The sequence below is a fragment of the Macrotis lagotis genome, chromosome 2, assembly GCF_037893015.1.
Source record: "Macrotis lagotis isolate mMagLag1 chromosome 2, bilby.v1.9.chrom.fasta, whole genome shotgun sequence".
In the NCBI taxonomy this organism is placed as follows: domain Eukaryota; kingdom Metazoa; phylum Chordata; class Mammalia; order Peramelemorphia; family Peramelidae; genus Macrotis; species Macrotis lagotis.
The window spans coordinates 73,843,853-73,868,371 of record NC_133659.1 but is presented as its reverse complement, the minus strand read 5'-3'; the positions used below and the strand labels follow the sequence as shown (position 1 = coordinate 73,868,371).

Genomic DNA, 24,519 nt, shown 5'->3' with positions numbered 1-24,519 from the left:
GCCTGCCTTGATATCTTGGTGCTTAATAAATATTTGCTCACTTGACTGTTTCCAGTTCTTTTATAATTTTTTAAAAGCTGCTATATATAATATTATATCAAAATATTGTTATCTATGGATCTTTTCCCTCTCTTTAATGTCTTTGAGATATATGACTAGTAGTGATTTAGCACAATTAAAGAGTACATACAGTTTAGGGACTTTAAGGGGGCAATTACAAATGGCTTTATGAAATGACAAATGCAACTCTAGCTTCAATGCACCAGTATACCTGTTATCCTATCCTTCCAACAACTGTCATTTTTTTATTGTCATTGACAATATCATATATGGAGGATAAAAAAATCATAGTTATTTAAGCTTACATTTCTTTAATTATTAGTCTCATATGGTAGTCAACTGGTAGATACCTTCCTTTGAGGATTACCTCTTAAAATCCTTCGATCGATTATTGGTTTGTTAATAGCTGCCACTCTTACATAGATGAATCAAGTTTCTTATAAATCTCAAATATTGAACTTTCATCAAAAAAATTTCCTGATGAGATTTTTATCATTTATTTCCTTCCAAACTTTTTTAAAAATAATACTGTTTTTTTCCAATTTTTAAAATTCTTTTTTTTTTAAAGGTTTGGGTCCCAAATTCTATCCTTCACTTCTTCTCTCTTTTCTTTGAGAAAGTAAGCAATCTGACATAACACATATGCAGTCATGTAAAACATACTTCCATGTTAGTCATTTTTGCAAGTACCGCCCCCCCAAAAGGAAAGAAAGTGAACAATAATATCCTTTAGATGCTATCAGTTCTTTCTCTAGAGGCAGATAGCATTTTTCATCACGTGTCCTTTGGAATTGTCTTAGATCATTATATTACTGAGAATAATTAAATTATTCAGAATTGTTCATTATATTGTATTGTTGTTATTATGTAAGATGTTCTCCTGGTTCTGCTCACTTCATTCTGCATCAATTTATTTAAATCTTATTTTTTCCCTTTGAGCATCCTGTTTGTCATTTCTTATAGCACAATACAAATATTTCAATACCATTGTATACCTCAGCTTGTTCAGTCATTGCCCAATTGATGGGCACCCCTCAGTTTCCAATTCTATGTCACCAACAAAATATTTTGGCATGCATAAGTACTTTCCCTTCTTTATTTTTATCTCTTTGATATACAAACTGAGTAGTGGTATTGCTCTGTCAAAGGTTAGGGTTTTATAGTCCTTTGGGCATAGTTCCAAATTGCTCTTTAGATAAACTGAACCAGTTCACAATTCCACCAACAATGCATTGGTGCTCCAGTTTTCCCACATGCCCTCCAATATTTGTCATTTTCCTTTTCTAATAAAGTATGAGTTGGTACCTCAGTATTGTTTTCATTTATATTTCTTTAATGAATAATGATTTAGAGAATTTTTTCAAATGACTAAAGAAAGTTTTGATTTCTTTTGCTGAAAACTTTTAATGTTTTTTGAACCCTTATCAGTTGAGGAAGGACTTGTATTCCTTTAAATTTGATTCTGTCCTCTGTATATTTGAGTGATGGGCGGCTAGGTGGCGTAGTCGATAAAGCACCAGCCCTGGCGTCAGGAGTACCTGGGTTCAAATCCGGTCTCAGACACTTAATAATTACCTAGCTGTGTGGCCTTGGGCAAGCCACTTAACCATGTTTGCCTTATAAAATAAAAGTAAAAAATAAAATATATATTTGAGTGATACAACCTTATCAGAGAAATATGATATAAAATTTTTCCCCCACTTTGTTTTCTTCTAATTTTGTTTACATTAGTTTTGGTTTGTTTGTTGTTTTAATCTCACATAATCAAAATTATCTATTTTAGATTTTTCAATGTTATTTCTAATTTGGTCCTAAATTTTTCCCTTCTCTATAGACCTGACAGGTAAACCATTCTATACTCCCCTAATTTGCTTATGATATCACCTTGTATGTGTAAATGATGAGTCCATTTTACATTTATCTTGGCACATGGTATGAGATGTTGATCTATACCTAGTTTCTGCCATACTGCTTTTCAGTTTTCCCAGCTATTTTTGTCAAATAGTGAGTCATGTCTGACTCTTCCTGAACACATCTGTTTTTTTTTATTTTGTTGGGGGGGGGGGGGGTTGGCAAAAATATCGGAGTGGTTTGCCATTTCCTTCCCTAACTCTTTTTACAGACGTGAAAAGAAGGCAGAGTTAAGTTTTCACAGGGTCACAAAGCTAGTGTCTGAAACCAGATTTAAACTCATGGAGTCTTCCTGAGTCTTCCTGAGTCTTCTCTATTGTGCTGCCTAGCTGCCAATATATTGTGTACTTAATATCTTCCATTGTTCTTTCACTCTTATTTCTTAGCCAATACCAGATTATTTTGATAATTGTTTCTTTATAATAGGAGTTTGAGATCTGATATGGTTAGGCCACCTTCTTTCATTTTTTTCATTAATACTCTTCATTCTTCACCTTTTGTTCTCCCAGATGAATTTTTTTAATATTAAGTCCTTCAGAATTGTCTTGGATCATTGTCTTGCTGAGAATAGCCAAGTCATTCACTGTTGATCGTCAAGCAATTTTGCTGTTACTGTGCATGATATACTCCTGGTTCTATTCACTTCCCTTTGCATCATTAAATTAAAGCCTTTACAGGTGTTTCTGAAAGCATCCTGCTCATTATTTCCTATAGCACAAAAGCATTCACTTACAATCACAAACCATAACTTGTTCAGTCATTCCCCAATTGAGGAATTTCCAATTCCTTGCTGCTACAAAACATTGCTATATTTTTTGTTCATATAGGTCCTTTTCTTTCTTTTTATTTATTAATTTATTTATTTTATTTCTCTTGGATACAGAATTAATTGTGCTACTGAGTCAAAAGGCATGGCATAGCTACAAATTGTTCTCCAGAATGGATGAATTAGTTTACAACTTTTGTTCCAAATTTCTCCCCAATTTTCTGAATTCTTCTAATATTGGCTGCATTGGTTTTGCAGTCTTTTAATGTAATCAAATTCATCCATTTTATTTCCTGTATTGCTCATCTATTTTGTCATGAATTTTTCACATATTTGTAGATCTGACAGGTAAGATATTCCAAGTTCCCCTAATTTGACTATGATATCACCCCTTCTGTCTAAATCTTATTCCCATTTTGACTGTATCTAGGAACATAGTGAGAGATGTTGTTCTATACCTAGTTTCTGCCAAAGCAGCTAAATGGCACAATGGGTAGAATGGCAGCCCTTAAGTCAGGAGGATCTGAGTTCAAATTTGACCTCAGCCAGATTTGTAACCTTTGGCAAGTCATTTAATCCTGATTGCCTCACATTCAGGGCCATCTCCATTCCTATCTGGTCACCGGACCCAGATGACTCTGGAAGAGAAAGTGAGCTGGTGATTTATCATGGTATGCCCCCCCCACCTCAAATCTAATTCACATTCATGTCATGGCATCACTTCATTGATGTCATGGTCTTCTTTGAAAACAAAGAACAAACATATCAGTTTCTGTCGAATTGCTTTCTAGTTTGCCCAGCCATTTTTATAAAATAATTAAGTTCTTGTCCCAAAAGATCCTTGCATTTATCACATGTATATTTCACATGCACATGTATCAATCACATGCATATACATCACAATTCTATGGTCATTTTCTATCATGTTTAGTACATTTAATCTATTCTACTGATTCAATACTCTATTTCTTAGCTTATACCAAATTTTTTTCATATTTACTACTTTGTAATATAATTTGAGCCACCTTGATTCACATTTTTATAAGTTACTTTGATAGTCTTAACCTTTTGTTTTTCCAGATAAATTTTATTATTTTTATAGCTCTAAAAATAATTTTTGTACTTTGATTGGCATCTGAATAAGTAAATTAATTTAGACAGAATTATATTTTTATTATATTGACTCAGCCTACCCATGAACAATTAATATTTTTCCAGTTGTTTAGATCTGACTTTGTAGGCAAAGTGTCTTGCAATTGTGTCCATATACTTCTTGGATTTATCTTACCAGGTAGACTCCCAAATATTTTATATTACTTACAGTGATTTCAAGTGGAATTTCTCATTTTATCACTTACTGCTGGGCTTTATTGGTAATATATAGAAATTTGATGATTCATGTAGTTTTATTTTATATCCAACTTTCCTGAAGTTATTATTTTAGTTAGTTTTCTAGTTGATTCTCTAAATATACTATCATATCAACAACAAAGAGTGATAGTTTGGTTTCCTCACATTCTAATTCCTTCAATTTTTTTTCTTATTGCTATAGCTAGTAGTACAATATTGAATAATGGTGATGATAAAGGGTATCCTTACTTAATCCCTGATCTTACTGGAAAGGTTTCTAACTTATTATCATTACGATAATGCTTGCTGATAGTTTTACATAGATGCTGCTTATCATTTTAAGGAAAACTATTTTATACTTTGCAGTGTTTTTAATTGGAAAGAGTGTAGAATTTTGTCAAAAGCCTTTTCTGCATCTACTGAGATAATCATATGATTTTTGTTGGGTTTTTAATTGATATAATCAGTTATGCTGATCATTTTCCTAATACAGAACCAACCCTGGATTCCTGGTATGGATCTTTGTGACCTTTGTTGTCATTAAGAAAATTGGTCTATAGTTTCTTTTTCTGTTTTTGCTCTTCCTGGTTTAGTTATCAGCACCATATTTTTTATTGTAAGGAATTTGATAGGACTCCTTAGCCCATTTTCCCAAAAATTTTATATAGTACTAGAATTCTTCTTTAAATATTTGGAAGAGAAGAGATCCTTGAGGGCAGAGCCAAGATGGCAACAAGAATGGATCCTGTCTTAGGTGCTCTCTCATAAAACTTATAAGCTAAGGACTCTAACTAAATTTTTGAGAGACAGAACCCACAGAGGGACCCAGAGAGGCAGTTCTCCTACTCAAGGTAACCTGGAAAAGAGCAGAAAGGCTCTGCTCCCAGGCGTTGGAGGGGTGGCCTGCCAGAGGGGTGGCCCACCAGAGCGAAAGAACTTCAGCCTCCTGGAGGCACTCCTAGGGCACTGGGAGCTGCAGCTCACAGCAGCAGCAGGGGAGTTTCCTGAGCTACACCCCAGGGAGCACTGGGCACAAATTGGGGGAACAGGGAGGGACCTCTGCCAGAGTGAGCATTGAAGCCCAGCCCTCAGGGCACACAGTGAGCAGCATGGCCACTGCATTCCAGATCCAGGAAACAGAAGCAGGATAAGCCCATAAGCAGGAGCCCCCAGGGCATGAGCCCATGGAGCTGAGGGAGGGGAGTGAAGAGAGCCTGTGAGCCCTGTCCTCTGCCCCTGGAACAGGACTCTGGGGCTCTGACCACATTCAGATCCTGATCACAGTCTAGGCCCCACCATAGAACAGCAGGGCCCCCCCCCACTTCAGCCCCGTGGCAGAGGGGGGGGCGCTTGTGGTCATTCACAGACCAGGAAGGAGGACAGAGCCTCACACACTGAGACCCCTGTGGGAGTGTCCCAAAAGCTCAGGAAGCACCCCAAAAACAGGCCCAGGCTGGGAAAATGAGCAGAGAAACAAGAGGTACACCATTGAGAAATATATTATCTATGATCCCAAGAAGGATGGATATACTCAGTCTGAAGATGAGGAAACACAAGCTCCTGCATCTAAAGACTCCAAGAAAAACAGAAACTGGGATCAGGCTATGACAGAGCTCAAAAAAGACTTTGAAAATCAAATGAAGGAGTTAGAAGAAAAACTGGGAAAAGAAATGAGAGAGATGCAGGAAAAACATGAAAATGAAGTCAGCAGCTTAGTCAAGGAAATCCAAAAAAAAGGCTGAAGAAAATAGCATGCTAAAAACCAGCTTAGGTCAAATGGATAAAACAGTTCAAAAAAGTTGAGGAGAAGATGCTTTAAAAAGCAAAACTGGCCAGATGGAAAAAGAGATAAGAAAACTCTCTGAGGAGAACAAATCCTTCAGACAAAGAATAGAACTCAGGGATATTGGTGAATTTACGAGAAACCAGGACTCAATACTTCAAAACCAAAAGAATGAAAAATTAGAAGAAAATGTGAAACATCTCAATGAAAAAACAACTGATATGGAAAACAGACTTAGGAAAGATAATTTAAAAATTATTGGAATACCTGAAAGTCATAATCAGGAAAAGAGCCTTGACATCATTTTTAAAGAATTACTACAGGAAAATTACCCTGATATTCTAGAAGCAGAGGGCAAAATAGCAATAGAGAGAATCCACCGATCCCACCGAGAAAGAGATCCCAAAAAACCAACCCCTAGGAATGTTATAGCCAAGTTCCAGAACTCCCAAGTCAAAGAGAAAATATAACAAGCAGCCAGAAGAACACAGTTCAAATATCATGGAGCTGCAGTCAGGATCACACAGGACTTAGCAGCAACTACACTGGAAGCTCATAGGGCTTGGGATATAATATACCAGAAGGCAAAAGAGCTTAGAATGCAACTGAGAATCAACTACCCAACAAGGCTGAATGTCCTCTTCCAGGAAAAAGATGGACTTTCAATGAACCAGGGAATTTCAAATGTTCCTGTTGGAATGGCCAGAGCTGAACAGAAGGTTTGATCTTCACATACAGGACTCAGGTGAAGCATGGAGAATGGAGAAAAGGGGGAAAATATGAGGGACTTAATGATGATGAACTGCATGTATTCCTACATAGAAAAATGACACTGATAATACTCATATGAACCTTCTCAGTTAATAGAGCAGGTAGAGAGAGTTTTTATAGTTGAAGCACAGGAGAAAGCTGAATTTGAAGATAAAATATGGTGTAAAAATGGAGTCAATAGAAAAAAGGGAAATGTAATGGGAGAAAGAAAAAGGAGAGGGGGAATAGGCCAAGATATTTCATATAATAAGATTTTTCTTTATTACAATAAGCTATTGCAATGATATGGAAGTGGGGGAAGGCAAGGGGGAATGAGGGAATGAGTGAATCTTTGCTCTCATCAGAAGTGGTTAGGAGAGGAAACAGCATATATACTCAATGGGGTATATGCATCTGGAGTAAGAAGTAGGGGGACCAGGGGGAAGGGCGGATATGAGTGATGGAGGAGAGGATGGACCATGGGGGGAGAATGGTTAGATATAACACATTTTCTTTTTAACTTCTTGCAAGGGGCTGGGATTGGAAGGCCTGTCCAGGACCATAGGGCCAGGTGGATGCTGGGCCTAAGGGGTGGTATGGGGGTCAGGGTCTCTTGGCCCCAGAGCCGGGGATCTGTCTGCTGTGCCACTCAGCTACCCTACAGCAGAGTCAGAGTGAAAGGAGAGGGAAAATAGAGTACATGGTAGTGGAGAAATACGAAAGGAGGGAGTTGCGATCAGCAATGGCAATGGTGGAAAAATATGGAAGTAACTTTTGAGATGGACTTATCATAAAGAATGTGATCCACCCACAACAGAGTTTTTAGTGTTGGAACAAAGACTCAAGCACATTTTTTATTATTATTATTTTTTGGGGGGGTGCAGGGCAAATGGGGCTGGGTGGCCTGCCTGGGGCCACATAACAGGGTGATCGTTGGGTGTCTGAGGCCTGATTTGGACCCGGGTCCTCCTGGCTCAAGGGCCAATTCTCTGTCTGACACCCAGCCACCCCTACTATTATTACTATTTTATTTTATTTAGGGTCTTTTTTTTCTTTTTTTTTTTTTTGGTTTTTGCAGGGCAGTGGGGTTCAGGTGATTTGCATGTCACACGGCTGGGTGATTGTTGTGTGTATGGGGCTAGATGTGGGCTCTGGTGCTCATGGCTCCAGGGCTGGTGCTCCATTCATTGCGCCACCTGGCCATACCTACAATTATTACTATTATTTTTTTAATTTTAATTTTTTTCTCTCCCCTTTATTGCTCAAGCGAGTCTATATTTATGAGGGGAGGGGATATTTTGTTTACTCTTAAACAAGAATATTTTATTAATGTATAAAAAACATTATTTGTACAAAATGAGAAAAAATATTTTAAAAAATTCCTCTATACAAAAAAAAAGAGATCCTCTACACATAGAGATCTTTTTTTTTTTTAGGTTTTTGTAAGGCAAATGGGGTTAAGTGGCTTGCCCAAGGCCACATAGCTAGGTAATTATTAAGTTTTTGAGATCGGATTTGAACCCAGGTACTCCTGACTCCAGGGCCGGTGCTTTATCCACTACGCCACCTAGCTCCCCCTACATCGAGATCTTTAAGTTAAAAAAATGTTGAAAGTGATGAAATTATTTTCCATTCATGTTTTCCATGTTTTTGTGAAATTCCACTATAGTGCTTTATAAATAGACCAACTATAGTTATTTCTCATATACTTTGTACCATTAAATGGAAGCTCATTGCATTTTAAATAAATAAATATACAAACAAATAAATATTTGGAAGAATTCATGTGTGAATCCATCTGATCCTGGGAATTTTAGGAAGCTTATGATTTCTTCAATTTCTTTTTCTAAGAAATGGTATTACTTTACTGTCTATTCTTTTAGCAAAATTTGGTTTCCCTGCTTATCTCTTTAGTTAGATCTATTTTTATTTTTGTTTTGCCTGATATGATTGCTACTCCTGCCTTTTTCATAACAACTGAAGCATAATAGATTCTGCTTCAACCCCCTCTGAATGGTTCTCTCTGCTTTAAGTTTGTTATAAACAACATTTTGTAGGATTCAGGTTACTAATCCACTCTGCTTTCTGTTTCTGTTTTTGAGTGATGATACTGTATCTTTTTTTTAGGGTTTTTTTTTTTGCAAGGCAAATGGGGTTAAGTGACTTGCCCAAGGCCACACAGCTAGGTAATTATTGTCTGAGGCCGGATTTGACTCAGGTACTCCTGACTCCAGGACCAGGGCCTCTTTCCACTACACCACCTAGCCACCCCTTTCCACTGCACTACCCAGCCACCCTTGTTTCTGTTTTATGGGTGAGTTCATTCCATTCACATTCTTTGTTATATTATTTTTATTTTATTCCATCATCTTTTCCCCCATTTATCCTTCTCTCTCCTTTTACCCTGTCCCTCCTCAAAAGTCTGTTTTGCTTCTGTTCACTACCTTCCCCAATCAGCCTTTCCTTCTATCATCCCCTACCCTTTTCCTTTATCCTCATCCCCTCCTACTTCCCTATAGGACAAGATAGAAGTCAATTGGGTGTGTATGTCTCTTTGAGACAATTCCAACCCCCATCTTCCCTTTCATTCTAAAAATTCTTCCTTTTACACCTTTTAGATGAGATAATTGACTTCATCCTACCTCTCCCTTTCCCTTTCTCTCAGTATATCCCCCTTTCTAATCTCTACATTTTATATTTTTTAAATCAACCCATCATAGTCAACTTACACTTATGCCATCTGTCTGTATATGCGCCTTCTAACTGTCATTCTTAGAATGATAAAAGTTCTTAGGAGCTGTAAGTATCATCTTCCCTTGTAGCAATGGAAATATTTTAATCTTATTATGATTTCTCTTTCATATTTACCTTTTATGCTTCTCTTGAGTCTTGGATTTAAAAATCAAATTTTCTATTCAGCACTGGTCTTTTCTTCAGGAATGTCCCCAAAGTGCTCAATAATTTCATTGAATTTCTACTCCTTACCACCCCTCCACCTCCAAGGATTATATTCAAGTTTAGCTTGTATATTCTAGATGGTAATGTTAGCTCCTTTGGTTTCCAGAATTTCATATTTTAAGACTTCTATTACTTTAATGTAGAAGCACTAAATCTCATGAGATTCTGTGACTCCATGTTATTTGTATGTTTTCTTTCAGCAACTTGCATTATTTTCTCTTTGATCTGGGAGCTCTGGAATTTGTCTATAATATTCCTGGGAGTTTTCATTTTGGTATCTCTTTCAGGAGGTGATTTTAATTTTACTCACTAATTTTAGGATATCAAAGTTATTTTCTTTGATAATTTTTTTGAAAATGATGTCTAGAATTTTTTATTATGGCTTTTAGGGAGCCAAATAATTCTTAAATTATCTCTCCTTAATCTATTTTCCCAGTTAGCTGTTTTCCAACAAAATATTTCACATCTTCTTCTAATTTTTCACTCTTTTGACCTTGTTTTATGGTTCATCAGTGTCTCATGGTATCAACTTCCACTTGCCTAATTCTAATTTTTAAGGGATTATTTTCTTCAGTGAGATTTTGGACCTTCTTTTCCATTTGGCCTATCTTGCTTTTATTTTTATTTTTTTTAGGTTTTTGCAAGGCAAGTTGGGTTAAGTGGCTTGCCCAAGGCCACACAACTAGGTAATTATTAAGTATCTGAGGCCTGATTTGAACCCAGGTACTCCTGACTCCAGGGCTGGTGCTCTATCCAGTGCCCCACCTAGCCGCCCCCATCTTGCCTTTAAAAGAGTTCTTTTTAATCAGTAGAGTTTTTGTGCCTCTTTTACCATTTGACCAATTATGCTTTTTAAGGCATTTTTTCTTCAGTATTTTTTGTGTCTCCTTTCTAGTTATTGATTCTATTTTCAAAATTTTCTTACATCATTCTTATTTATTTTCTCATTATTTCCTCTATTATTTTAGAATCCTCTTTGAGCTTTTTCAGAAATTCTTGGGGGGGGAACAATAATCAATTCACTTTTTTTTTGAAGCTTTGCATGCTTGATTTGATGACTTCTTCAGTGTTTGGGTTTTGATCTTCTTTCTATAGCAAATTTCTTTTTTTGTTGTTTACTTATTTTTCCAGTCTATTTCTTGACTTAAAATTTTATGCTAAAGTTGGGCTTTGGTCATGGGGTAGATGGGGCACTTGCCTAAGCTTTGGGTCTTTCATTGCTATTGTTTGAAAAGTTAGCTCTGAGATTTCTAGATTTTTACTTCTTCTCAGGTGGCATGAGAGATGTGTCATTGGCCTTTGCTCTGGTTTCACCCTAGAACTATGAGTAGGCTCCCTGCACTCCTGCAACTAAAAAAGATAATGGGAGGCTCTTGAACTAGAACCTGGAATTCTGTCTGGGCAATGAGATAAGCTCCTACTCCTAATATCAGCTAAGCTTCCCCTGGAAGCTCCTTCTGACACCTCTCAGAGTAGCCCATTCCTCACAACAAGGAGAATACTTCATACCAATGAACTTTGGGACCAGGAGTGATAATACAGCCCATATTGTTTTAGGCCTGGGTGATGATCCTGTATCCTTCAAAGACCTCTGTGGTGGCTCTGATAGGGAGTAGAAACCTCAACTAAGTAAATAACCAAGAGAGTATCCTGGTGACTCTTGATGATTTGAAGTCACCAGAGGTAGGGACACTTGAAGATACTGGAAGATTTCTGAACCATGGTCAGTGTTCTGAGAAAGAGGGTGAAGAGGGGCAGCTAGGTGGTGCAGTGTATAAAGCACCCGCCCTGGAGTCAGGAGTACCTGGATTCAAATCCGGTCTCAGACACTTAATTACCTGTGTGGCCTTGGGCAAGCCACTTAACCCCATTGCCTTGCAAAAAAAAAAAAAAAACGCTAAAAAAAAAAAGGTGAAGAGTGGGAGAGGTATCACAAGTCTGAAAGAGGACAAATGACCCAACCTGACAAAAGAGGAAAAGAATGTAGTTTACAGGGGGAAGAAGGCAAGAGGTGCCTGAAGGCAGGAATTCAGGCGAAGCAGCAGGTGCAGTGCAGCCACAATGCAACGCTGAGCAAACCAACTCCAGCCTTCCAGAAACAGCCTGTGGGGCACCTGGGTCCCTGGGGAAGCCTGGGTTTGTGACAGAGGGAGCAGTTTCCAGATCTCTTGGCTCAGGGATCACCAGGGACAGCCTGAAGGGGTGATGAGAGAATTCTGCCACACCAGAATGAGAGCACACCAGGGTGAGCCCAGACTGGGGCATCATTCTCAGAATAGCCTTGCAGTGAGAACTTGCAGGGGAATCAGGGAAGCCACCCAGCAGTTCCAGAGCGCCCAGCCCACAGATAGTAAGGGGGTCGGGGGAGACTGCAGAGGTCTCTCTGATCTCCCTGGAGCAGGACTCAGCTGTTTGCCCACACTCAGATCAAGGTCCCAGTGTGGGCCCCCACAGGGGAATGCTGTGGTCATCCACATCCCAGTGCACAGGTAAGAGAGCAGCCAGAGCTACTCATAAGACCTTGGAGGAAAGGAAAGTACTGGGAGGAAGAGAAAGGAGAGGAAGAAGGGGCTAAGATATTTCATGTAAGAGTCAAGATAAAGCTTTTTTTGGAATGGGGGAGGTGAGGGGGAATAAGCGAGCCTTCATTCTCATCAGAAATGGCTTAGAGATACCTAGCTGTGTGGCCTTGGGCAAGCCACTTAACCCCATTTGCCTTGCAAAAAACTAAAAAATTAAAAAAAATTAAAAAAAAAGAAATGGCTCAGAGAGGAAATAGCATACACACTTAATAGGGTGAGGAAATCTATCTTACTCTAGAGAAAAATGAGAGGAAAGGGATGGTATAAGGGGAAACAGTAGGGGGAGGGAAGGGGGAATAGGTGATAGAAGAGAGGGCAGATTGAGGGAGAGGGTACTCAGATACAATACACTTTTGGACAGAGTCAGGATGAAAGGAGAGATAGAGAGAATAGAATTAATGAGAGCTGAGAGGAATAGAGTAGAGGGAAATACAGCTAGTAATAGCAACTGTAGGAAAAATATGGAAGCAACTTCTCTGGTGGATTTATGATAAAGAAAGCAACTCATCCCAGAGACCTGAATCTGAACACAGACTGAAGTACATGTTTTTTTCTTTCTCACTATTCTTGAGGTTTCTCATCTTTTTTGGGGGGGGATGGGGGTTTATGTTTATTCTCACAACAAGATTACTGTAATAATATAAAATAAATAAACCAAATTGTCACTCAGAAAAAAAAGAGGATGTAGTTTGCATACTGTAATCCAGTAAAATCAACTTTAGTTCCTGTCTATAGTCTAGAAAATATTATCAAAAGGATGGCAAGTGTACATCTAGAAATGGAAGCAACAATCCCAAAGAGCCATCATGTCTTCATTAAGAACAGGTCCTGCTAATTGGATCTCATATCTCTTTTTTTAACAGTAACTAAGGAATGCTGAGAGACTCAAATCAGATAAAAGATATGAAGCATTTTGAAAACTTTAATATGATATAAATGTCAGTTTTCTTAGCCTTAAGTCTGGTGATGGCTTTATTTCCCAAGTCATCTACTTCATTCCTTCTGAGTTAAAACAATGTATGTAGTGTATTGCAGGGTTGTGCTGGTAAATCTCCTAGACTTTCTAGAAACCTACAGTACACATTTTAAAGTTTAATCTTCATTGGTAATATTTTCTCCATCACAATGTATAATGTTTATACATACATCTCTGCAAGGGAAGGGTGAATTAGAATAATAAAACATCACTATCATTCATATGCTACAAATTTCAGGGCAGCCTTGCAAAGCACCAAACAAGCTTCTATTAATCAGAAGGGCCCCCTGAACACGGGTGTCATGAATTCTCTGAACATCAGCTCCCTCATCTCTAAAATTAAGAACAGATCTTGTAGGATTGCTGTATGATACTTGTAAAGCACAATATAAAATGTCTGCTTCAACCTCTCTTATTTTACAGAAGAGAAAGGTGAAACATAAAGAAGATAATTTGCTTAATTACTCAATTCAATTGCTTAATGGCAAAGTGAATTGTAGGAACAGTCAGATGTCTCAGTGGATAGAAAGCTGGACCTGAAAGGAAGATCTGAGTTCAAATTTGATCCCAGGTGAGGGACTCTGAGTAAGTCACTGAATTTACCTACTTCCTCAACTATAAAATGGAGAAAGTAATAGGATCTACCTCCCAGGGTTGTTTGGAGTATCAAATGGGATTTTTGTCAAGCATTAAGCACAATCCCTGGCTATTAATAAATGGCTAATCTTGCCTCTCCCCTGACTTCAATTCAGTCTTCTATTATGACATGTATACTCAAAATAAAAACAGTAACACAGACTCATTTCTAACAAATACCTCATACTCATCCAGGCCTCTTGTATCTTCAGCTGTCAACAAAGTGACTTTTTTTCCTTTTAATTCAGAAAGGAGGATATTGCATGTAGAAATCCAAGCAATGCATTCTTTCTAAATAATTGATTAAGGAGATAATCGATTAAAATATAGACTTTAATAAGAAGGAAAAGTAAATCTTTCATGCATTTACTCAATTTTTCACTGATGTAACAAATATTTATTAGGCTTTTCCCATTTTAGGGAATAATTGCATTTCAGGTCCACCCCATTTTTGTTTCAAAATGCCTTTGTAAGTCTTCTTAAATTATTCACATACAAACTGAAGATACTCTATACAGTCACCCACAGGTGGCAGCAGCTTCAAGAAGCATGATCTGGTACTGGACTCTTCCCACCTCCAACCAACCTGCTGGATTCACCTGGGAGGCCAAAGCAATGAAGGTTCCATCACAACAATCTACTTAAAACCTTGAGTCTGATTAATTCTATAAACTTCTTCTATTCTTGGTACTCTCTTAAATGATGGCTGGGAATTGTCATCTTCTGGCTTCCTGATACTTTCTTAAGTGATTATACTGTTCTGCCAACATATTTCCCTTTTTTTAACTTTGTTTTTCTACTCATATTTCTTGGCACCAAATGAAACCAAATTTTGCCGGATGATTATATCCCTTGCTAGTCAGTCCACAAGCATTTATGACATGTCTACTATGTATCAGAACTGTGCTAAGAATGAATAAGGGCAAAAACAGTCACTGCTCTCAAGTAGCTGACATTCTAATGCAAATGTAAATGCTGGTGGTGATTTCACAGGGAAAAATCTTAGTAGTTAGAGGGAAGGAGAAAGGCCTTCTATAAGCAATATTTGAACAAAGCCTTTAAAAAAATAAGGCCAAGCAAACTAAGAAGCAGAAGTGAGAAATGAGAGTATTCCAGGTAAACAAAGGCAAAGGAACAGAGATGATAAATGGAAAATCATGTTCAAAAAAACATTCAACAGGTCAATGTAGCTGAATCCTAGAGTATATAAAAGAGAAGTAAAGTATAAGGAGACTGAAAAAAATAAGAAGTTGGACTATTAAGAGCTTTAAATGCCAGACAGGGGAATTTTTATCTTGAATACTTGAATTAATCACTAAACCCTTTTAAATGCTGACTGCTCCTTATCTGATGGTTTCAGACTCCCTGTGTCAAGAGGAGGTTGGGCATGCTCCCTACTGCCATTTATGAAACCTTTGCTCTGCCACCATCATTCAATAACCCCTTTTGAAATTCATTTGATTCTTGACCTCTTCATCTTTTTTTAATATTTTTTATTGTTTTTTGAATTTAACAATTTTTCCCCAAAAATCACTTCCCTCCCCCACCCCCACAGAAAGCAGTCTAATAGTCTTCACATTGTTTCTATGCTATACAATGATCAAAATTGAATGTGTTGAGAGAGTAATCATATCCTTAGGGAAAAAATAAAATATAAGAGATAGAAAAATTACATAATAAGATAACTTTTTTTTAATTAAGGGAAATAGATTTTGGTCTTTGTTCAAACTCCACAATTCTTTCTCTGGATATAGATGGCATTCTCCATCAGAGATACCCCAAAATTATCCCCAATTGTTGCACTGATGGAATGAGCAAGTCCATTAAGATTGATCATCACCCCCATGTTACTGTTAGGGTATACAATGTTCTTCTGGTTCTGCTCATCTTGCTCAGCATCAGTTCATGCAAGTGCTTCCAGGCTTCCTTGAATTCTCATCTCTGCTGTTTTCTAATGGAACAATAGTTTTCCATAACATACATATACTACAATTTGTTCAGCCATTCCCCCAACTGATGGTCATTCACTCAATTTCCAATTCTTTGCCACCACAAACAGGGCTGCTTTGAATATTTTTTACACTTTTTCATACTCTCTTCAGGGTATAGAGCCAGTAGCCTCATCATCTTTTGATTTCCAGGAAAATTACTCCTTTCTGAATACTTAACAGTTGATTTGAAGTTTTCTTCTCTACCCCAAGTCCTACTCTTGGTGATTTCAATATTCACAAATGTAATTGGTATAATCAATATAGGTACCCTTCTATAATAACCTCTGGCTAGATAAGAGTGCACCTCATTGAGAATGCCCAGATATGGGTCTTTTATGGTGACACATGTGCTCTCCTTGGAGCTGAGCCCCTTTTGATGACACGTTGGCCAACATCATTTCTGATAGACCCTTCAAGTTATGATTGTAGCATCTCTGTTTGTGATGGTAAAGAATTGGAAGTTAAGGGACTATCCATCAACTGTGGAATGGCTGAACAAATTGTGGTATATGTATATGATGGAACATTGTTGTTCTATAAGAAATCATGAGGGGTGGCTAGGTGGCATAGGGGCGGCTAGGCAGTGCAGTGGATAGAGCACCGGCCCTGGAGTCAGGAGTACTTGAGTTCAAAACTGGGCTCTGACACTTAATAATTACCTAGCTGTATGGCCTTGGGCAATCCACTTAACTCCATTGCCTTGCAAAAAAAAAAAAAAGAAGAAAAGAAAAGAAAAAAAGAAATCATGAGAGACAAGATTTCAGAAATCTACAAAGATCTGCATGAACTGATGCTGAGAGAAATGAGCAGAACTAGAAGAACATTGTACACCCTGACAGCGGCAACATGGGGCAATGATCAACCTCAATGGACTTGCTCACCCCATCAGTGCAATAATCAGGGACATTGTTAGGGGCTCTGTGATGAAGAATGTCATCTGTATCCAAAGAAAGAACTGTGGAATTTAAACAAAGATGAAAGCTTATTATCTTCAATTTTTTTTTGCAAGGCAATGGGGTTAAGTGACTTGCCCAAGGTTACACCTAGGCCAGTGCTCTATTCACTGTGCCATCTACCTGCTCCTAACTTGTCTTTCTAAGATCAAGTCCATGTTCTGTCCACTGCACCACTTAACTGCTCTTCTCTAAAGAGAACTTCTAAAGGAAAAAAGTGGAAAAAATAATATACTGATGACCTAAATGGAAGTACTAGGAAAAATTTGCAAAACTGTATGATATCAGGATATTACATCCTAAACTCACTACTGATCATTTTAGAATTTAGCCTGTGGGATTTAGCAGAGCTTTGGGAATTGGGTTTGTTTGATTGGACAGAAACTTTTGAATACTGACTGGGTTCTAAATTTTCTAAGCAGATCATTCCTAAACTAATCCTGTTACTATAATTTAGAATAAAATGGGTGAGAATTGCATTGTTAATGCAAATATTGAAAGAGAGGGTTACCTTAATGTGTGTCAGTTCCTCAACCTCCTTATTAGCATCTGGATCAAAGGAAGAGGCTTTCTTCAGGGCCTTTGTTGCCACTGTGCTTTTGCAACAACTAAGAAAACAGAACATTCCCAAAGTATGAGCATTATTGGAAATGTTTAGCGGTTTAGATTTCAAAGAAAAAAAAGAGTTTACTGTAACAATTAATAACTCTTTTAATACTGACCTTGAAAAGAAAACAATTAATATAGTCTTTCTACGGTCTTGAAGGTATCTTATCTATCATTTGGTAACATTAATATATGTATGTCCATGTGTGTATAATGATATGTATATGTGTGTGTATGTTTGTGTGGACACAGAAACAGAAAGACAGAGAGAGAGAGAGAGAGAGAGAGAGAGAGAGAGCCTAAATTCTAATTATTGAGTCATTTGAACTATTTAAGGCACAAGTTTCTCAAGTTGGGTGAGATGTCAGAGATTATATTAAATTATTCATTAAGAAGAATGCCCAGACCATTTTTTTGGTTGACTAAAGCAAAAATGTTAACTATGTTTTACAGAGGTAGAATATACCTATTATTGCACAAAAATTAAAAAAGTAAAAATCCTAAATTTTATTATGCTTAAACCCAGGTTAAGGAGGTATTTAAAAAATCTGAACAAAGATAAAGATTTTAAGGAGTTTTTTTAATAGACAAAATTATGTCAGAGAGACAGAAAAATAATTTTTGACATAGAACAATCTAATATATCCTCTTAGGCCATAAGAATAGAATAAAAATAATTAAATAGAATCATAATATCATAATCATAAACACCTAAAGGCACAAATCTAGTTTAAAAAAACTCTAGATAAACTAAGTCAGGTTACAGATTATTATCTCCCTACATTTAGAAGGTTCATTGAGGGAGAGATTTGCATTCCTCAAAAATAACTACAGAATCAAAACCAAAAGAATCACTTCACAATAGCTAGCTAAATCATCTCAGCAAGCTCAAAACTCCTTTTTGGTTTCTTATTTGAAGAATGTCAAAAAAACTTTCCTTAATATTATCATTCCATGGCTAAATGAGGTTAAATATTATCAGAAAACGGGCTTTAGTAAATCAAAATTATAAAGGAATGACATAATAAAATTTAATAAAAGGAAATCAAAAATGAAAAATTATTATGACAACATCTTGAGTTTTACTAGAAGTGAATAGGAAACTAAAATTTTTGGAGATTTTCTTATACAAGAAAATATGTGTAAAATATATAATAATCTGAGTTAAGGTATCATTCAAAGGACTCAAAATTAACAATTCCAGTGATGAACCACTTTATTTCTTACCCAATATCAATTTTTTTGTGTTTTTTGGTGTTTTTTTTTAATGATTACAGTTTAGTTTAGTTTAGGCAGCCAGGTAGCATAGTGGACAAAGTACTTGTCCTGAAGTCAGGAAGACTCATCTTCATGTGTCCGAATCTGGCCTCAGACACTTATTATAGGTTGTTTCAATGATTGGTTCTTTAGTGCCAATTAATTGTAATCTATACATAAAAGGTTTTAATTGAATGCAATTCTATTAAATTATAATAATAAAATGAATTTAATATTTCTATTTTTCTGCATTTTTGTAAGATGTTTATGCCCTAATACAAGGTCAAGTTTTATAAAGGTCCCATTCACAGTCAAAAAAGTTATATTTCTATTCTCATTCAATATTTTCCGGGGTTAATCATAGCTGATTTTTCTAAAATTCTATTTGTCACTTTAATTTCTTGTGGGGCAGCTAGGTGGCACAGTGGATAGAGCAGTGGCCCTGGAGTCAGGAGGACCTGAGTTCAAATCTAGCCTCAGACACTTAATAATTATTTAGCTGTGTAACCTTTGACAAGTCACTTAACCCTATTGCCTTGTTAAAAAAAAAAATACTTTGTTTATTTTTTGCTATGTGTAAGGTAAACTTATGACCCTCACTTTTATAATTTTACTTTTTCATCCTGTTTCTCAGTCAGCTTTTTCTTTAAAACTATACATACTATGTCATTGGGTGCCTATATATTTAGTATTGGTACTAATTCATTGTTTCAGGTACATTTTAGAAAAATGTAATTTTCTTGGTTATCTTTTAATTAGGCCTATTTTTGTTTTTGCTTTGTCTGAGATCATGAATGCCACCCCTACCATTTTTACTTTGGCTGAAGAATAATATATTCTACTCTAGCCCCTACGTTTTCCTTCCATATGTTTTCTACTGTTTCAGAGTGTTTCTTGTAAACAATATATTGTCTGATATTGGTTTCTAATCTAATCTTACATCCTCTTCCATTTTATGGATTCATTCATTCTATTCACATTTACAATTATGATTGTTAACTGTATATTTCTCTCCATTCTTATTCAATTACGTTTAACCTTTTTTTAGCCTATGCTCTCTTTAAGTCTTTTGCTACTGATTACTGCTTTCTCTTAACTTCTTTTCCTCCTATTTTCTGCTTAAGATCAATTTTAATGCCCAACTAAGTGTGTATTCTAATATCTAATAGGAAAAACAAATGACTTAGAAAATAGAGGAGAGTGCTTGCTTCAGCAGCACATATACTAAAATTGGAACGGTACAGAGAAGATTGGCATGGCTCCTGCGCAAGGATGACATGCAAACTCGTCAAGTGTTCCATATTTTTTTGGATCAATGTACAACATGGAAACAATGTAAAAGATTGACAAATTGCTTTCTGTTGGGGGGTGGGGGGAGGGAAGTAAGATTGGGGGAAAAATTGTAAAACTCAAAATAAATAAAATCTTTAATTAAAAGAAAAAGAAAAAAGAAAAAAGAGGAGAGATAATTTTAAAATGATTGGTCTTCCTAAAAGCCATGAAGCAAAAAAAAGAACTTAGACATATTTCAGGAAATTATACAGATCTAGATATCTTAGAACTAGAAGATTAAGTAGACTACGTAGAAATTTAAAGAATCTGTTGAAAGAAACACACAAAAGAAAACTTAGGAATAGTGTGAACAAAATAAAGAACTTACAAGTCAAGAGGAAAATACTGCAAGCAGCCAGGAAAAAAATTTCAAGGATCATGAAACCACTCAAGGATCATACAAAATTTAACAACTTCTATTATAGAGGAATGGATGATTGGAATATGATATCCTAGAAGGCAATAGAACTAGGTTTACAGCCAAGAATAAATTACCTGGCAAACTCAAATGTAATCCAACAGGGGGAAAATGAACTGTCAAAGCAACTGAACAAGAGAAGACTCAGCATTCCTGATTAGAAAACCATAGTTGAACAGACAATTTGACATACAAGCAGAAACTCAAGAGAAGCATAAAAAGGTAGATATGAATTAGAAATCATGTGGGACTAGAAAAGGTTAAGCTATGTTATTATATGAGAAAGATAGTATTTATAACTTTTATATAATTGTATAATAATTAAAATTATCATTAGCAGGGGGTTTACTGAGAGAATAATTAGTATGATTCTATTTTAGATTTTATAAAAGAAAGAATGGAAACTTGGAGGAAGAGGAAATGCCCTGGGAAAACAGGTAAGGAAAGGAAGAATGAGGAAAATTACTTCACATAAATGTCTGTCCTATCTGCATTTTTCTTGAGGCTTTGCTTATAGATGTTTTCAAGTTATTGTCTTCTTCATTTATGTTAACTTCTTTGTCAGTGAGAAAACAATTCCATTTTGTAATTTAGTATCAACCGCTGACATTTTTGTATAACTGGTTAAATCATGTTTCTTTGAGTTAAATTTGGAGTACTGGCTTTTTGTTTTGGGTTGGGGTTTTTTTTCTTTGATGCTTCTTTTTTTGCCCATAAAAATGATTTGTGGATCCTTATCTAAGGTCTTAGCTTACTGAGGAGCTGAGATCCTATTTATTAGTAAATTGATGCTTTGTTAATAAATAGTGCTCAGAATTTTGTGCCCCAGTTTACCTTTACTTCAAATTATCATAGTAGCTCTTTATTGTCAGTTTCTTTTCATTTGCTCATTCTTCCAGTCAACTTCTTAACTTTGGACTTTATGCTAGTGTTGGGCTCTGCTCACTTCTGAAGGAGGGGAAGGGAGATGCCTAGCCTGAGCTTCAGTTGCTTTCACAGTTCAATCTAGGGGCCTGCAAGTTTTCAGTTCTTCCAAAGTGGGATGGTCCAAGGAGAGATCTATTTACCCCCTACCCCAGGTTTTGGTCTCCTGGTCTCCTGTGTGTGGTTGAGTTTCAATGGACTGTTGCTGGATGCAGAGCTGTTAGCCCTTTGGGAGTTTCTGTAGATTCAGAGTAAGTGAAATGATTCCCTTTGATTTTAGTCTCCTGCCTTGGTTTTTCCCACTTGCAGGCTAATGTGCTGGGCTAAAGATTAGAACAGAGTTATTACTCTGCTCCCAGGTCAGTCATATAGCCAAATATCTGAAATTTGTTTTGTGCTTAGTTCTCTGCTAGGGGCCACAATCAGTTTTCGCTGCTCCTGTCCAGGTTGCTTCTGTGAATCAGGACTGGGTAATAGGTGACAGAGACGTTCTATGCTAGCCATTTCTGCTTCCAGTGCACAGGTGCCTTGGAATCTATTTTTCCCTGGTACATTGTCCCAGGTCCCTTTCTGTCTCTGAGAGTTGGAATGCCATTATCCCAGAAATGCAGCTGCCAGCCCAGTGTACACAGACCTCTCCATCTGTCTTCCTAAGCTATCCTGGAAGAAAGAAACAACTCGCTGTGACTTTTTCTTGTCTTTCCCAATTAGATTTTGGTCTGGCACATTTTCTAGGTTGTTGTGGAAAAGGTGTGTTGGAAGAGTTACACAAAAATGTTTCTTCTCATTTTGCATTCTAACTCTGCCTCCTCTCAGAGTTGTTTCAATGTGCAATTTCTCTAGTTATTTAGAGCATTTTTTCATACAGTTATATCAACATCCTTTTAAAATTGTGACCTGAACACAGTGCTCAAGATGTGAACATACAGTGGCAGCCTACTATGAGTCTATCACTTCATTATTCTGGAAAACTGTGACTTTATAAATTTAGCCCAAGATTGTTTTTGGTGGCCATATCATAACTGACTTCTACTGAACATTCAAAACCCCCTATCTTTTTTAGACAGTGTTTCCTAACCATATTCCCATCTTTCTTGACCTTGTTAAGCTGATGTTTGCATCAAAGTACATTATTTTATATTTATCCCGATTCAATTTCATCTTTTTAGATTTAGCCCAGTGCTCTAGGTTGTCAAGATCTTTTGAGATCTTGACTCCCTCACCAAATGTGAGAGAGCTATTCTTCCCCGTTTTGTGTCTTCTGTAAATTAGATGAGCATGTCATACAGGCCTTTATTCAAGTTTTTTAATAATTTTTTTAAAAACATATGGGGCTAAGTATAACTCTTTCTTGAAAATATCTTTCAATGTCATATACATCCAGAGGAAAAAAATTATGGAGTCTGAATGCAGACCAAAGCGTATTATTTTCACTTTTTAAATCTTGTTTTATGTTTTTTTTACCTTTTTTCTCATAGTTCCTCCCCTTTAATTCTGATTCTTCTTTTACAATATGACCAATATGTAAATATATTAAACATGTTATACATGTATAACCTATAAAGGATTACTCTCTATCATGGGGAGAGAGAGAATAGAAATGAGGGAGGTAGAAAAATGTGGAACTCAAAAGCTTAAAAAAAGATGAATGTTGAAAACAATCTTTGCATGTAATTGAAAAATAAAAGAAAATATCATTTTTAAAAAAAATTAATCTTTCAAGGTTAAATTAATGTAGACATATCACTATTACTTTATGCATTTTTATATTTACAAATATGATACAAAATTAATCCTCAGTTTCACCTGAATAGATAAACAGAGAATCGGCTCAATGATTTTGCCAGTGACATGCCTTCTACGTTCAACGAAGCAAGGTCTGTATGAAAATGAATTTCCTTCTCTTGTTCATCCAATTCAGTATTTGGGAGAGTGTGCTCATCAGTGATGTCAGGTACCATTAAAATTAGCAAATTTACCATCCACTTAATCATGGATATATGGAATTCATTCACCTTTAGGAAGAAAAATATTATTTTAAAAGACCATATTTCAGATGAACCTTTTAAAATTTATTAAAGCTATATTCCAATTGGGTGTTGAAAATGTGTTCATCCTTGGGTCCTGGCTTTAATGTTACTACAGTACTTGGTGAAATTAAATCCAATATCTAGTTTCATTATAACATAGCTCCAATCTCCTTTTCTCACTATAGTATATGGTTTGTTTAGGATGTTGATAAAAGGCACTGTGCTGCAGCCAGCTAAAACAGACTTCTTTCTTAGAAGGAAATACAATGGAAGGTACATCAGTACATAAGGGTATATATTTTTAAAAACACTTGCTTATGATGGAATACTACTAAACGGTAAGAAATGATAAAAAAAAAAGGTTGATTTTAGAAAAACATGGAAAGATTTGAATGAAACAATGAAGAATGAAATGAGCAGAACCAGAACTTTGTAGAATAATAATAATATTGTTCAAAGAATAAGTGTGAATGACTAAGCTATCCTGAGTATTATAAATATTCAAATCAACCACAAAGGAACTATGAAGGAAGATGCTGTCCACTTCCAGAGAAAGAGCTGATACCTAGCAATATGAATGTATGCATAGTATGGAAACCTATACATATATACACATACATACATTCATATACAATGATGATGTTTGTCCTTCCTTCTCAAAGATGGCCATGAGATCAAGGAGGTGATGCCATGACAAACAGAAGGACTGGATTTGAGGTGAGGGGAGCTGTGCTGAGTCACCAGCCTCACTTTCTCCTCCAGAACCATCTGGGTCCACTGGCCAGATATGAATCAGGACAACTGGAGATGACCCTGAATGTGAGGCAATCAGGGTTAAGTGACTTGCCCAAGGATACAAGTTTATATGTCAAATAGTGCCCTTCTCAGGTATGGAGTGGGGGGAGAGAGAGAGAGAGAGAGAGAGAGAGAGAGAGAGAGAGAGAGTTCAGAAGTTAAAAAATGTAACCAAAAAATTAATTTAATTTGATTTTAAAAATTTGCAGGACAGCTAGGTGGCACAGTGGATAGAATGACCCTGGAGTCAGGAGGATCTGAGTTCAAATTTGATCTCAGACACCTGATAATTACATAGCTGTGTGACCTTAGGCAAGTCATTTAATCCCATTACCTTGCAAAAATAACCAAAAAATCATCAATGAACACTCTGACAGTTGGAGACTTCAATGCAATGTCTGAAACAATAAAAATGCCAAGAAATATTCAAAAAAATAAGGT

At 36.4% G+C, this 24,519-nt stretch overlaps 1 protein-coding gene and 1 non-coding gene across 9 annotated transcripts in view; one reads left to right on the top strand and one right to left on the bottom strand.

The window, feature by feature from the left end:
- Positions 1-24,519, bottom strand: part of AXDND1 (axonemal dynein light chain domain containing 1) — a 134,798-nt gene that overhangs the window by 38,561 nt on the left and 71,718 nt on the right. For 7 of the 8 annotated variants that reach the window (XR_012475611.1, XR_012475612.1, XR_012475614.1 and 4 more), the window contains 3 exons: positions 23,060-23,268; positions 17,228-17,324; positions 13,953-14,063 (listed from right to left, as the gene is read on the bottom strand). Coding sequence is in view for 1 of the 8 variants with exons in the window: in XM_074222149.1 (XP_074078250.1) it covers positions 13,953-14,063; positions 17,228-17,324; positions 23,060-23,268 (417 nt within the window). In the remaining 7 variants the exon portion in view is untranslated. The remainder of the gene's footprint in view (positions 1-13,952; positions 14,064-17,227; positions 17,325-23,059; positions 23,269-24,519) is intronic. The other variant, XR_012475613.1, reaches the window with a different exon arrangement.
- LOC141515652 (U6 spliceosomal RNA) lies at positions 19,780-19,886 on the top strand. Its single transcript, XR_012476413.1, has one exon. It is a non-coding gene; the product is annotated as a U6 spliceosomal RNA (small nuclear RNA).